Source organism: Triturus cristatus, chromosome 5_1 (genome assembly GCF_964204655.1).
Source record: "Triturus cristatus chromosome 5_1, aTriCri1.1, whole genome shotgun sequence".
NCBI lineage: Eukaryota > Metazoa > Chordata > Amphibia > Caudata > Salamandridae > Triturus > Triturus cristatus.
The window spans coordinates 759,961,027-759,975,270 of NC_140587.1; the positions used below are offsets into that span (position 1 = coordinate 759,961,027).

The window sequence follows — 14,244 nt, forward strand, 5'->3', positions numbered from 1 at the left end:
AGTAAGTATACTAGCAAATGACCCTCACTTCCCTTTTTTGTAGTACAACACACATAACTGGGGGCCACTCACGCCACAGTACCACAGTTCCTTCTGCAATGATAGTAATGATGGACATATATCTGGCCCTTCCTCATGGGCATCTCTCAGAAGAAGCTGTCTCTATCCATATGTAAAAAAAAGAAAATTACCCCTTGTTTCTTTGGGCCCGATTCACAGAATTAACGTAAAACAAAATCCTAAACTTACTACTTTTGGTATTCACAGAATGCACTTACTACTTTTGATATTCACAGAATGGATTTACGACTACTAACTTTACGTCCGCACTTGGGCCGGAGATTCTGTCCCGGAGGCGGAGAGTCCATCCCGGAGGTGGGATTTCCAGCCCCGAGGTGGGACTTCTGGCCCAGAGGTGGGGATTCCGGCCGGTGGCGGAGATTTAGCCATGGACGAAATCTCCAACTCCGGGACTGAATCCCCACCTCCGGGCCGGAAGTCCCACTTCCGGGCTGGAATCTCCGCCTCTGGGACGGCATCTCAGGCCTGAGTGCGGGCGTAAAGTTAGTAGTCGTAAATCCAGTCTGTGAATACCAAAAGTAGTAAGTGCATTCTGTGAATACCAAAAGTAGTAAGTTTAGGATTTTGTCTTAAGTTAGTTCTGTGAATCGGGCCCTTTGACACTATCCACAGATTTGGCGCTCCTTATGTTTTTCTCCTGGGCCATTAATGCGAGGCCCCAGAGTCTTGGAGGATCAAGGCACTGCACTTGAATGCAACCTACTGGGCTCCTCCCAGCCATCCCCTGGACTCACCCTTTTGCAAAAACATAAACACCCATACTTTAAAGGTTAAGGCTGCCCTTGAGATAACTCTGCGCGAAAGTGAAAGTGTGCACTCGTGTTGTGAAGCTGAGTGATGGACAGAAAACTAAAGAAAAAACAAGCCTACTCACTAAGGAACCTGCACCTGAAAGAAATGTAAATTTGTGCAATTTGTTAATCACCACATGTAAAGGCTTCTTGGAGTCAGTATACCTTTAACTGATGGAGGAGTCCCACAGTGCCACACATTTATTTTTCTTGAGAGGTAATGTCAGGGTGTTTCAAGCTGAATTCAGGAGCACAACTTTTAAAGGAACACTTCAAAATGTTTTCACGTATAGTCTGATTATTACTAAAAATATATAGATACAAATATAAACATGTGTATTCATAGTGCATTCTGTCACAGGCTGAGACCTCAAAGTTCTATAAACACACAAACCACTACTTCCCACTGTGCCAACTAGGGTTCAATTCTGTGACTCTCTGCTCATACAGAGAAATCTGGAGTGTTCGCATTAGCCAACTGTGGTGATTCAATATAGAAGAGCACATTTCCCACCGCTTAGTTTATCTTACATTTATTTCATTCAACATGTGTGTGTTATTTTATATGCCTTTACTGGAAAGTGAAAAAAACACTAACAAAATAGTTACAGAATAGTTTACTCTTTTTAGCCACAACTCTGACCAGGTCACCCTACTAACTGACCCCGACTGTGCCTCTGGGGCACCCACAATCACAATTCACGTACATTTTATAAATTCTTCAACTGTTGCATGTAAATGAAGACAGCCTGAAAACGTGCCAAATTAAGTTGTGCTCCCTGTTCATCTTCATTTACAAGTAGTTGCAAATCATGTGTACCTCCCTGGAAATGCAGCCACTGAACCCCAGGGAGGTGAGGAGGGGGTTAACTGCTTGAAGTCCTCTGATATAGATCATGACTAAAACTATGGGGGTCATTATGATGTATGGTGGAATCACTTACCCCAGACACTGCATCAGTCATGGGACCGGCCAACACCCGGTCAGTGGTCCTGACTGACACCCGGTGCGGTCCATACCGCCCAATTAGGATGCGACTGAACACTGTTTGGTTGCATTCCCATAGTTTACTATGGGAGCATGGATTCCGGCCATAATCCAGCCGTATTGCATGCTCCCATAGTAAAATGGGAGGTGCTGTTCATCCCTGCACCCCTCAAGGTGCCTCCCACAAGATGCAGGGCTGGTGCCCCCTCGGCGTCCAACCAGAGGGCGTGCACCAAGGGGGCCCTGCTGGGAGCCCCTAAAGATGCTTTCCGACATGGTTTCTATGTTGGAAACCATCATCATATTCTCAAGGACGCAAAGGGTCACACTTGAGATTACTTGCAGCATTCCAACTAGCGGACGGGCTCTCTGAGCCTGTCCGAAGCCAGCCACAGTGACCAGTTGGATTCCTTTTGAACTGCCTCCATCAAAATGAGGTAGTAAGAAACTAATCTGACCGGCCCATTACGATGCACCTCAATAGTCGTAGCCTTCCGAGCCGCATCGTAATCGGACCCTAAATGAAGTCTTAACACATCTTTTAAGTTGAAATTCAAATCAAAATACCATATTTCTTTTCAGAAATCACACACTCAATGCCATCTCCGATTTTTCTCAGGGTAAATGATTTATTAAGTATGGGTCTACGGTGGACTACATTGTGTCTGTTGCTTAATATATGCTATGCACCAGAGCATACTGGGAAAGGTCAGGATTATACACCGTCATTAATTGTTCCTATCTTTAGGTATTGTAATATCAGGACTATTCAGCAGAACTTTTTTAGTTGTCACAAGACTAAAACAATGCTTTTAGTACATATTATGGAGATGTTTTCTGATGTTCATAAATACCTTCCACTCCAAAAGTCAATTGCTATTCTCTGTTTTGTGCTTTCTCAATAGCTGTTGCATCCCATCTTTGAAAGTAAATGAAAGGATCAATTTAAAATGGCTACTATGCCGTAGCTTGAGGACAGGTACATTTTAAATTTGTCACTTAAATGTTTCAAAGACGGTATTTATGCCAATCAAAGTTTGGTTTTAAGATTACAATTTTTCAAGCTCACTCTAAACAAAGATGAAGAGTGAACTTCACAAATGCACACATTTATCACTGATATAGGTTTGCTACTCATTTCAATTTCTTTCTTGTCATGTATAGAAAATTAACTTTGTTGCATTTTAAATATAGCTATAATCTCTCTAGTATATAATTGATATTTCAACATTTCTAGATCAACTTCTCTATAAATGTGTTTTATTCTTAATAGTGTCGTTTTTTAATATTGTGGTTTATCTTTAGATCTGACTAGTAAAAGTACTTTAAGGACATCCGTAATTACAGTAAGCCCTGTCCTACGCTGGACATTAAATGGAACATGTGACCAAATGGAAGAGGAATCTTGCGTTATCATCCTTCAGTCCGGAGGTGATACCTTTGATTTACTAGTTGTTGTTATTTCAGATGTCAGTGGCTGAAAAGAGAGGATACATAAGAAAATAAGAATTGTGAATCTCCATTGGGTTTCCATCTTGTAGGGCTGTAATTTCAAAAATAGAACATGTTCCTGATCTGCGTTTTACTCGAAGGTGTAGACCTTGGACAAATTTCTCTAGCTCAGAGCATTCCTGCCAAAAGTTATTGGTTACACTTTTACCTCATCCACCGGCTATCCCAAGTCATGGAGCCCTCTTCAGTCACAGAAGGCTGCCTTGCTGCACTAAAGATTTCATTTCAGAGCCTAAGGGCCTTATTATGTCTTTGGTGGTGTGGATGCAGGGCAGCCACGCTGCCGCCTCACTCCAACACAATCAAAACAGGCCACCCACCAGATTACAATAGCAGTTCTTTGGAGTTCTCACAGCAGTGCCTTTAAAATAGGCATTGCAATGGGAACGCCAAAGCATGTTTCTGCAAGGACCGAAATGCACGGTGTTGTGCATTTCATTCCGTGCAGGAACATTGGGGTGCATGCAGATAGGGGGCACACCATGTGCCCCAATGCAGGCACCCCATGGTGCAGAGGCACCAGGGGGCTCTGTAGGGCCCACTTTGTTTCCTCACCACCACACTTTTTATGGCCGTGAAAAGCATGGAGATGAGGAAACTCGTAATATGCTTGGAGGGGCCGCAGTGGCACCACAAAGCATATTGCGGCCTCAAGACCATGGCACCACTGCCATGGATCTCTGATCTCCGGCAGTGGTTCCAAGGCGGCCCGACCATCCTGGTGGTAATAGGGTGGTCCGAAGGCCACCACTACCATCCCCCCGCAAGTCTGGTGGTCCCTGGACCGCCAGACTCATAATAAGGCCCTAAGTCAGAAAGTGAAACTTCCACCCGGTTGAACCCGATTCCTGATTCTGAGCTGCGCTCAATCGCAGTTGGCCTTTACTTGTGCCTATTTACCGGCCAAGCACAAACAGATGACCATGGTTATGCGGCTAATAGTATTTCGAAATATTTTTTAAAAAAAATATTTATTAAAATCTACTCTATTTTTTAAGTTGGTTTGGGATTTTTCCTGTGTTATATTTTAACTTTATTACTGCTTTGGTACTGCATAAATACTTGACCCATTGCCTCTAAGATAAGCCTGTCTGCTTTGTGCCATTAATAGCAGGGTTTTGATCTCAATCTTGTTTAGTGACATTAGTGGTTCACCCTAACAAGGATTGTGATTATTACTTGAGGTCGATACTCACCACCCTCAACTAATACCCCAATTTCTTACTGTCACATTCAGCCCAAACCTGTAGAACAGAGTTTCCCTAAAGTATTTGTGATGCTTGATTTATGTGATGTGGCTACCTATATTCCACTGGTAGGGGCTTGGCAGCTCCATCTTTTTGGCAGTGTGCCTAACAGAAAAATTGTAGATTAACTGAACTCAGGATAGCCTAAGCATCTCAAAATCTCAAACATTTTATGTTCAAATACCTTTCTTTTTCTCAACGAGCACAGATCCTAAGGTGTTACCCCATTATAATCTTCATTTTATGATGTACAAGCAGACCCATTTTCTCTTTCTTTCTGCTCTTCCTTTCTCTCTTCCCACACACATTGAAATAGCTGCTACAGCTGTACGAGTAAATTACAAATTAATAGTAAATATTTGTGTTTAGAGGCATCATTTGCTACATAGCTTTGATAATTTGATTATACATATTTATAGCAAGTTTGTTAACTTTCATAATTGTACATCAACATACTCTTGTTAACTAAAGCCTTTGAGGATTCTTTACATAAATCTCTGTGACTTGCCTTGTCTAAGTGGATTCATAAGCTGGTTTCAGTATCCCTCGTCGCCTCACTATCCCTCATCAACAATATTTGCATGCACATTATAAATGAATGAGATTGAACAGAAATGTATTTAACTGACTGAACCAACTCTCAAGTTTCTTCTATCTCTTTGTCAATGGACTTATTTATATTTTAATGTGCAGTCTTGTTTAGATCTAGCTGGAAATACCTGAGCAGAGCTGAAACAATTTGTATATAGAGTTGCCACGCCTACTCAGCAATTGGTTGTCAAGAGTACAGTTCCACATCAAACAATCCACAATCATCAGCCATTGGTTCATTACTATTGCCTCATATTACGTAAAGAGGAGAATAGCTATGTCACAGGCTAATTTCCGCCCTCTGCATTCATCGTTCATGCAGGTTATATAAAGGTTTGTGTGTTTACAGTGACTGTGTACTGGAGGACAGTTTTGTCACCAAGGGAGAATGTCAGACACATGGATGCGGCAGGGGTAGGTGCAGGTGTTGGAATGATCGGTCATCTGCACCAAACATGCCCAGTGCAGCCGAGTCTGCTGCCTTCTTCTATTCAAGGAAGCATCATAGCAATAGAGACGCTTTGAGAGAAAAAGCAATGCATGTTTCTGCACTGGATCAGCATTTGACAATATAGCTGAATTGTAATTCAGTCATTCATGACAAATATCATTTCTGTTTATCTAAGTAGGAACTGCAGACACTGCTAGAGAAGGAGAGCAGGAAAGGGGAGGATTCAGAGGATGTGAGCACTGTCTAGTATCCTGGTACACATGTTGTACAAAAATCAAGGGGCAAATTCACTAAACTTTCACGAAGCGCGGGGCAGCAAGCACAGTTAATGCACGACATTGTGTGAAAGGAGGGAGAAGAAATGCTCCACATTTACAAAGATATGGAGTATTTCTGCTCTCTTCTTGTGCTGGGGCACTATGTGCAGCCTACCGCCAATGCAGGCACCCTTGCAGCATAGCACAAGGGTGCCTACGTTGAAGGCAGTATTCTCTTTATGCACCTTCCTGCACAAAACAACTTTTAGAGGGGTTTCCTCTTCCTATGTGTGCTGCACAAAGCACACATGAAAAGTGGAAATAACAAGGTGTGAGAAATTGGGTTGTTGGCTGACTGGGGTGTGAGGCCTGGTCAAGCAATAGCCACAATCCCTTGCAGGGTAAACCACAAAAACTAACTAAATTAACCTGTGCTTAACCCTGGGTAGCTTGGCACAAAAAAGATTCAGGCTTATCTTAGAGGTAATGTGCAAAGTATTTATGCAGCACACAAATAGTTATAAAGCGAAAACATAACACAAGAAAAATACCAAACCAATGTAAAAAGATGAAGTAAATTTTAATCTAGCATTTGACACAAAATGACAACAATCCAATCAGTAGAATTCGAGATTTGTAGTTTAAATGTAAGGTTCAAAATAGCACTTAAAAGATCAATGTGCCAACCACGGGAATATGGTCACAATAGACTGGTTCAAATTCCTCAACACTTACCTTTGGACTTATTAAATGGGGGACCTCTCTAACACCCCAGACCTGGGAACTGCAACCTCCCTGGAGCTTTGCAAGTAAAAATGAAGGGAGACGCGCAGACCCCCACCCGCAGCTCTAGGGGTCAGCACCTCCTCGGGGCTTTAGGTTTTATTAATGGGGGGCACATGGACCCCCGCAGCCCAAGGGCCTGCCTCATTCCCGGGTTTTCTATTTAAGGAATGTGGGGCTGCGCGGACCCCCCTGCAGCCCCAGAGGCCACCACCTGCCATGGGCTTCAACTTTAAATAATGCTGGGGGTTGTGTATCTCCTCTGAAGCCCTGGGGTCCACCAACTCCCCGGGGAAAATTCAAAGAAAGTAGTGAGGCTGTGCAGCTCCCTCTTGGAGCCATAGATGGCCCTGGGGACCGCCACCCCCCATTGCCGGCTCCTGCAATGTCCCGGTTTGCCCACCCCTGGGACATTGGAATTTGCTAAGGCTTGGCAAGAGCATTACCACTCCAGCCAAGCCATAGCAAATACTCCTCCACTTTCAGCAAGCAGAGCAGAACTGCTTTTGGACAGAAGGAGCTGCATGTTCACAGGACGTGGGGAGCCAGCAGGGACTGCGGGGTCTTGAGGGTCCCCCCTGCGGTCCCCATCAGTGACAAGTGGGTGCCCTGGGTGGGAACACGGCACCCACAGACGCCAGGCCCCAGGGAATGGGGTCCATGTGGCCCCCTCCCATTACTTTTAAATATTTTAATAGAAAAAAAAGAGTCTGGGCCCTGGGGAATGGGGTCCCAAGGGCTAAACTTAGCCTGGGAGGGGGACCACATGGCCCACCTCCCCATTGAAACAAGGGCTGGCCCTGGGAATTGGGACCCCGAGGCACAAAACGGACAGGGAAAGGGGGGCCATGTTTCCCACTTCCTAAAACTTCTAAAACTTAAAAAAATGATAATAATAAAAAAAAAGTAAGTCACTGGAGCCAGGGTTTTCGCCCAAACAGGTCCAAACAAGAGACCTTCACCCTCATACCAGTGCTTAATTTGTCATAGTTATCAGTTCAGGGCCACAAGGATTTTTTAGGATCCTGTTGCTGGCACTGCTAATAGCCAGGGTTGCCAATACCAATGCCTTGGCCATCTTGATCCTACACCATGCCTCTTTCTTCCACCACCCTCTCCTTGCAAGCTCTTTACCCTACTATTGAAGATTCTTCTTCAGCTATACTTTATCTCATTGGCAATGTATTCCTACATTCTATCCATCCTTCTTCACTTTTATGCCTCTCCTTCTCTTGCTCTCAGCCAAGGTCTGCTGATGAAAAGCCTCCTAAAGAAATAGTTCAACATACATCTTACATGAGAAAGAGGTACTGCTGCTGGACTGCTGCTCATGCTTTTAAGATACCTATTGGCTCCCTGGCTGGTGATGCTGGCCCACTGTTCAAACACTGAGCAAACCCAAAAGCTCATTTCCTGTTGCTAGTATGCCACATCTCAAATATTCATCACACCTGGAGTAACGTTTCCTGCTGCTGGGCCACTGCTCACAAACTGAGTGTGCCCAGTGGATCTTCTCTTGCTGCTGCTGGGCTGTTGCTCATAAACTAAATGCACCTAGTGGCTCCCATGATGAGGCGACACCTGCTTCCATAAGGTCCTCATGTAAAAATCAGAGAGCCCCGCTGCTCTTCTTCTGCAGTGGGACAGCCAATAGTTCTGTCTTTCTGCCTTTTAACTAAGAATTCAAGCCAAACCTATTGTTTAATAATAAATGTCTAACATAACAGGTGTATTTGTAAAGCGCATGAATACCCAAAAGTGCCTTGGTGCTGAATAGCAAATGTTTATTGTTACCCAACTTAATGGTACTCATTTTATTGACCTCAAATGGATGGAACACTGAGTGGACCTGCCGGGATTTGAACCTGTGACCATGAGGTCAAACTCAGGCCCTTGCAGTGGCTGCTTTAGTCCACTGAGCCACCAGATTTCATGCACCCAAGTTCTTCAAAGAAGGTTTTCAATAGTGCCCATTTATTTAGCTTTGTTTGGGCCTAAATTCAAGGTTAGGGCTATAGTCAATGAGTTTAGGAAGAGCGGTAAAAATGTGATGTCTTTGTATAGTGTATGTCTGCTGACACAGGAAAAGAGATAATCTGTGCTAGATTAGATATAATTTTATGTTAAGAAACAGAATTTAAATGAAAGCCATTTAAGACATGTAGAAATCTCCAGGGGGCATATTTACAAGGAGGCGATAATAAATTATCGCCGCTTTAGCGTCCGTTTTCGGCTGAAAAGCAGCGATAATTTTATCGCCTAATTAGCAAGGTCACGCTGACGCGTGAAACCTTGCTTTAGCATGGAGATTCCTAACGCCCAGCTATGCATCTCTAATGAGATGCAAAGTGGGCGTTTGTGACCTGACATGATAGGAGAAATGTCGCTAAGCGACATTTCTCCTATCATCAAGCCCCCACGCTATGAAGCATAGCGGCAGGAAAAGTAGCGATAACCCCTGTTATCGCTACTTTCCTTACGCCTGCTTCAGGACTGACTTAGCCATGATATCCTTTGGAAGGTGGATATCATGGCTAAGTTTGTGAGTCCCTATCAACAAGCTAACGTGAGATTATCGCTGGGTTTCCAGCGATAATCTCACGTTAGGCAGTTAGCGTGAGCATTTTTATCGCTTTTGAGATAAGCGTTGCTAATAGCGCGCTATCTCAGCGATAAAAATCCACGCTAGCAGGCGATAATTATCCTAGCGCTAAGTGCGCTTAGCGATAATTATCGCCGGTTGTTGTTGATATGCCCCCAGGTATCTTTTCAAAGCAGCTCCGCTAGGTTTTTTCGACTAATGGCTATCATACATTAAGAAATGTGCATTTCTTAACAAGTATGCACTAAATATTAATCCATATATTTTTTAATTAATCAGCGATTGAATCTGTTGTGGGTTGTCAAGATTTTCAATATGAATATCTAGTACAAAAAATAGTGTAAGAGGGAAAACATTGTTAATGATAAACATGTGTTGGTTCTTCACTTTTTGTTTCACTAATTCATGTTTAAGGACTTTTATGAGTCCTGCAAGCCCAAGTTTAGCATTAACATATGCACACTATATATATGTTAGACACTCTTAAACTGGAAACTGAGAGAAAAGACACATTATTACAAAACTAATCTTCAGAAATGAGACAAAAGTGACAGCAATAAGTGCACAAACATGCCAGAGATGTAGTAATGATGTGGTCATCCTCCTTTTAATATGCATATGCAGAGGTTTGACATGATCTGGGCCTCTTAGATTATTTTTCTTTGTAAAGGCAACATATCTAAAAATAGTAAAAACAAGGCAAAATAGTATTGGCATGTGCAGCTTGTGTAAACATTTAGCGAAATTCAGCACTGTTTAAACAACAATCTGGCAAATGCTTTTTTGAAGCTACTGTGACACAAAGGGTAGAGAAATGGGTTTATGAAAGAATTGAACCACAAAAGCCAAAAGGCAATTTCATACCAATAGGACTCTATGCAAACACCATGACAGGCAGCTCTTATCACCATCAAGACTGAGTATGGTGTCCAGCAAACAGAAAATATGCAGACTATGATGGAAAGAGACTTCGCAATTTGTATGTCCTTAGATGCTCTTATGTTTGAAGAACCATTTGGGTTGTTGGATTTAATATGGTTGTTGTTGAGCACACGTGATGGTGGATTTTTGTCATTCTTCCTTGAAGAACTTAACAACGCTGACATTCTCTCCTTCAGAGATACAGTGGGAAATCTTGAAGTATTCAAGGAGGAAGGGGATTCTGTTATTTCTTCAGTGGCCTGTTGTAGTTTTACAAAGAATAAAGAGTCTGATTGCTCTGTGGCGGTCTTTGGGGTAATAGTATTGCTTTTTACAGGTTGACAACTTCGTCTTTTTTTACTGCTTTCTGTAACTTTCCAGCAAATTATTAAGTTAAAATAGCTGACAAAGACAGCTGGTATTATGAGAGAGCATAGGGAAAATACAAGCAAAAAATTCCAGATGTTATTAAATTCATAAAAACAGGCATCCATCGGAACAGTGCTTTCTCCGATAATGTACTCCCAGAAAATGATTGGAGGACAGTACAAAGTGATGGAGCACATCCATGCACATAATATCTTCTTTAGAGCTTTGTGTGACATGTTCTGTTGAATTCGGTATTCCACCTGGTGGGAGATAAAAGGTTATTTTCAACAGTGGCAACAATATCTTTGCATTTTTATGACTGCATGAAATCCATCTTTTTACACTAAGCCTGGGTGGAGAACTCCTCTCTGCTCGCTGAGTTTGCAGGGTTTTCCACCCTCTGCGTTACACTGAGCTCGCAGAGTTTTTTTCATCGATTGTGCTTGTCAACATCAAGCTGGTGAGCACAAGCGAGTAAATTCTACCGCCGGCGAGTTTTTTTTTTCCTCAATCACGCTCGTCAATGTCAAGTTGGTGAGTGCCAGCGAGGGAAATCAACCTCCTGGCAAGATTTTTCAATGTGGGCGGTCGGGTGACTCAATTCAAGTGGCCGCGTATGCTTGTGACTGCTCACATTGAGAAACTGTCCCTTCGTGTTGAGAAAGCTGCCGCTCGAGTAGAAAATCTACTTGAGTGGTAGAAAGAAAGCAGCGCCCGCTAGCACCCGCTTCCGCTGTGCATAATGCCATTCGCGATAATTTCACAGCGCAGACAACCACCCTGTGTTGAAAATTACTGCTAACTGCATTTTTCTAACGCACTTGGCCGCTCGCGGAGCTCCACGTAGTGCAGTGGAGTCTTTTTTGCACTTCGCGGAGTTCTGCAAACTCCTCCCAGGCTTAATTTACACCTCAAGGCTTCATTATCATTCGCATATATCTGTTATAGTTAAAATATCGTTCAGATTGACACCTATTTTTGTAATACATTCCAAGATAAGGCAAGAAAAACATGATATTGCTTAAGTCTTTAAAGAGTTCTCTGACCGTCTTATAAACTACACATGTTCATCTTCACCTGTGTCCCATGCAGATCCCACAGGCTCACGATAGGCAGCTAGTATTATTAACATTCTTGACATTGTACATTCTTTCCAATTTACCACACACCCCATATTTCTTGCTCTGTTGAGAAATAGAAGTTATCACAACCAGTTATTTTAAATGTCCTGAGAAGTGCGAGTTCAAAGTTGCCATTCACAGACATTAAAAATATCTCAACCTTGGAATTAGATGAGTCTATAAGTGATGAATTCTTGAAAGATATGGAAATTACGATTTTTCATATCAAAGTGTATCAAGATCTGTATAATATTTATTGGAAACGTTTTCTTTTACAGAAAGTACTGTTCCCCAGTGCCACTAGACAAACTGGGGGGCATATTATCAAGAAACGGTGTTAAAATTATCACCTCTTTAGCGGCAGAAAACTTCCACTATTGGAGCTCATTCTTCTAACCTGGTGTGTCTAGTGCACTTTTAACTCCTTTTTCTTCCTTTTATTTGATTATAGCAATTAGGATATGAGGGCCTAACATCAGAATTAACTTAAAGTTAGCAGTTGTATATAGGTACATGTTTTTTTAAATTCCTTTATTACAAAGTAAATTAATACATTAGAGGATTAATAAATAGTATGTCAAGTTTGAAATAGTGATATAAATACATTAGAAAAAAGATGTATATTGCTATTTAAAGTTCGCAAAGTCTCATCCTAAAGCTTTTGGTGAATGTTCAGGTCCATACGTCACAGGGGCCGATTCCAATGCGGTCAGAAACGGCTCCGACCGACGGTTCTGACCACCTCGGAATGTACTGTTCATATTCCTTTCTGACCGATCCATTTTGATGGGGTTGGTCGAAAAGGAATCCAAACCAGATTTTCAAATGGCCTCCGACGGCTCAGAGAGCCCAACTGCCATTCAGAAATCTTCCATCAATCCCTCAGGCGGCTCTTTCCGGCCAAGGGATTCTGATGGAGGATTCCCACAGCCTTTCTGTGCCAGCATTTCCGACACAGAAAGCTGTAGGAATCCTACTTTGGGGGCCCCCAGCAGGGCCCCCATCGGTGCAAGGTCACCAAATGGCGACTGTGCCCCCTTGTTCATCCCTGCACCCGGTGGCAGGCACCTTTACGACAGAGAGGTAATCAAGTATCATATTACCGCTACCGCTTGTTCTTCAGAAACCGGTTGCACGCGTTGGAACGCTGCTGCCGGACACTTATCACGACTTTTGCATTATTACTGAGCCTTCTCTCTGAGGTGTTGAAACCCCACGGATGCCCAAAAGGTACAGAGGCATATCAGCTGTGTTGAGAACACTGTTTCTAATTCGTAAACCGCCTCTTCAGTTGGGGCAGAGGCCTCAATGTTACTATGGGTATCCCACACTGCTGCACGGAGGTTCAGCCATGAGTGTGGGACCCCTTCTGCAACTACCAGGCCTCCACCATGACTGCAAAGGCTGTTTGTGAATTACACCCTCAGACACCTTTGTTCCTTGTGCCTGCCTCCAAGGCATGGGGGGCACAAGGGACAAGAAATGTGATGAAGGTAGGCTAGCTTCTTGCAGTTTCTATTTTTCACAGGCTGATGGCTTCAGGGTAGCCACGGAAGGCTCAACATGATGAGTTATGTTATAAGAGTATTTCTCTGGCCCCTTTCAGTCAATTATATTGGGTAGTTGTCTGTTTTCCTCCTGGTGGAGTGCTCAAGACACCAGGAATGGTCTCTTCAAGCCTCCTGGCCTTTAAAGGTTTAGAAATTATTTCAGAGCCATATTTTATTGCTCACTTTCTGGTGAGGTAGAGGTCAGGGCCTGCCATTTCGGTCCTGATCTGGGACCGGTGCTCTTTCTAGTGCCTGGTTCTCTATTGAGCTTGGGGTCCCTTCAAGAAGCATCCTTCAGCCCTCAAGTCAGAATGCTCTATGTGTCTACACTACTTAGGTCTCATGGCCTTCTTTGATCACTTCCAGGGCACCTGTCTGTCAGCAGGAGTCAGGGCGACACCCTCTAAGGAGGGTTATCCTCTACATGCCCAGTTCTCAAAAGTCCAGGGGAACCTTTCTCCTCTAGGGTCTCCTAACATGTTTACCCATCTACTGCCTCCCAGAGGGTGTGTAGGGGGGCAGTACCAGTGGCAGTAGTGAGGTAGATCCTAGGAGATTTACTGAACTGAATTCCAGGGTGAAAATGCGTATTCCCAAATTGGATCTGGTCTTCTTCAGGGTCCTGCAGAATCTATCATCTCTCTCCCTTTCTCTCCCCGTTGAATACATTTTTAAGTAGGGTGGAAAATTCAAGAAGGTAGGTGTGGCTGCCCAATGCTACACCATCACTCCATTCCTGTCCCAACCTTGTTGCACATGCAAAAAGAACAATTGATGGACAGAATGTGGAACACTGTCAAACGTTCAGCCCAGTACAGATATCTGGCCTAAATCCATAACTGTTTTGCTCCCCATGCCATTCCAGTTTAAAAACAGCCATATGCAAATCAGTCTTGATCTTGCACCCCATGGGAACAGTCCAGCCCGAACTGCTAGGCCAGGTCCTCCCTGGACCAGAAACAAGCATCCTCGGACTAGTT

At 43.4% G+C, this 14,244-nt stretch overlaps 1 protein-coding gene across 1 annotated transcript in view; it reads right to left on the reverse strand.

Moving 5' to 3' along the window:
* Positions 1-2,890: 2,890 nt before the first annotated feature.
* Positions 2,891-14,244, reverse strand: part of LOC146831434 (histamine H3 receptor-like) — a 97,702-nt gene continuing 86,348 nt past the window's right edge. Inside the window, exons 3-4 of the mRNA XM_085603907.1 lie at positions 10,057-10,853; positions 2,891-2,924 (exon numbers count right to left, since the gene is read on the reverse strand). Coding sequence (XP_085460033.1) covers positions 2,891-2,924; positions 10,057-10,853 — 831 coding nt within the window. The remainder of the gene's footprint in view (positions 2,925-10,056; positions 10,854-14,244) is intronic.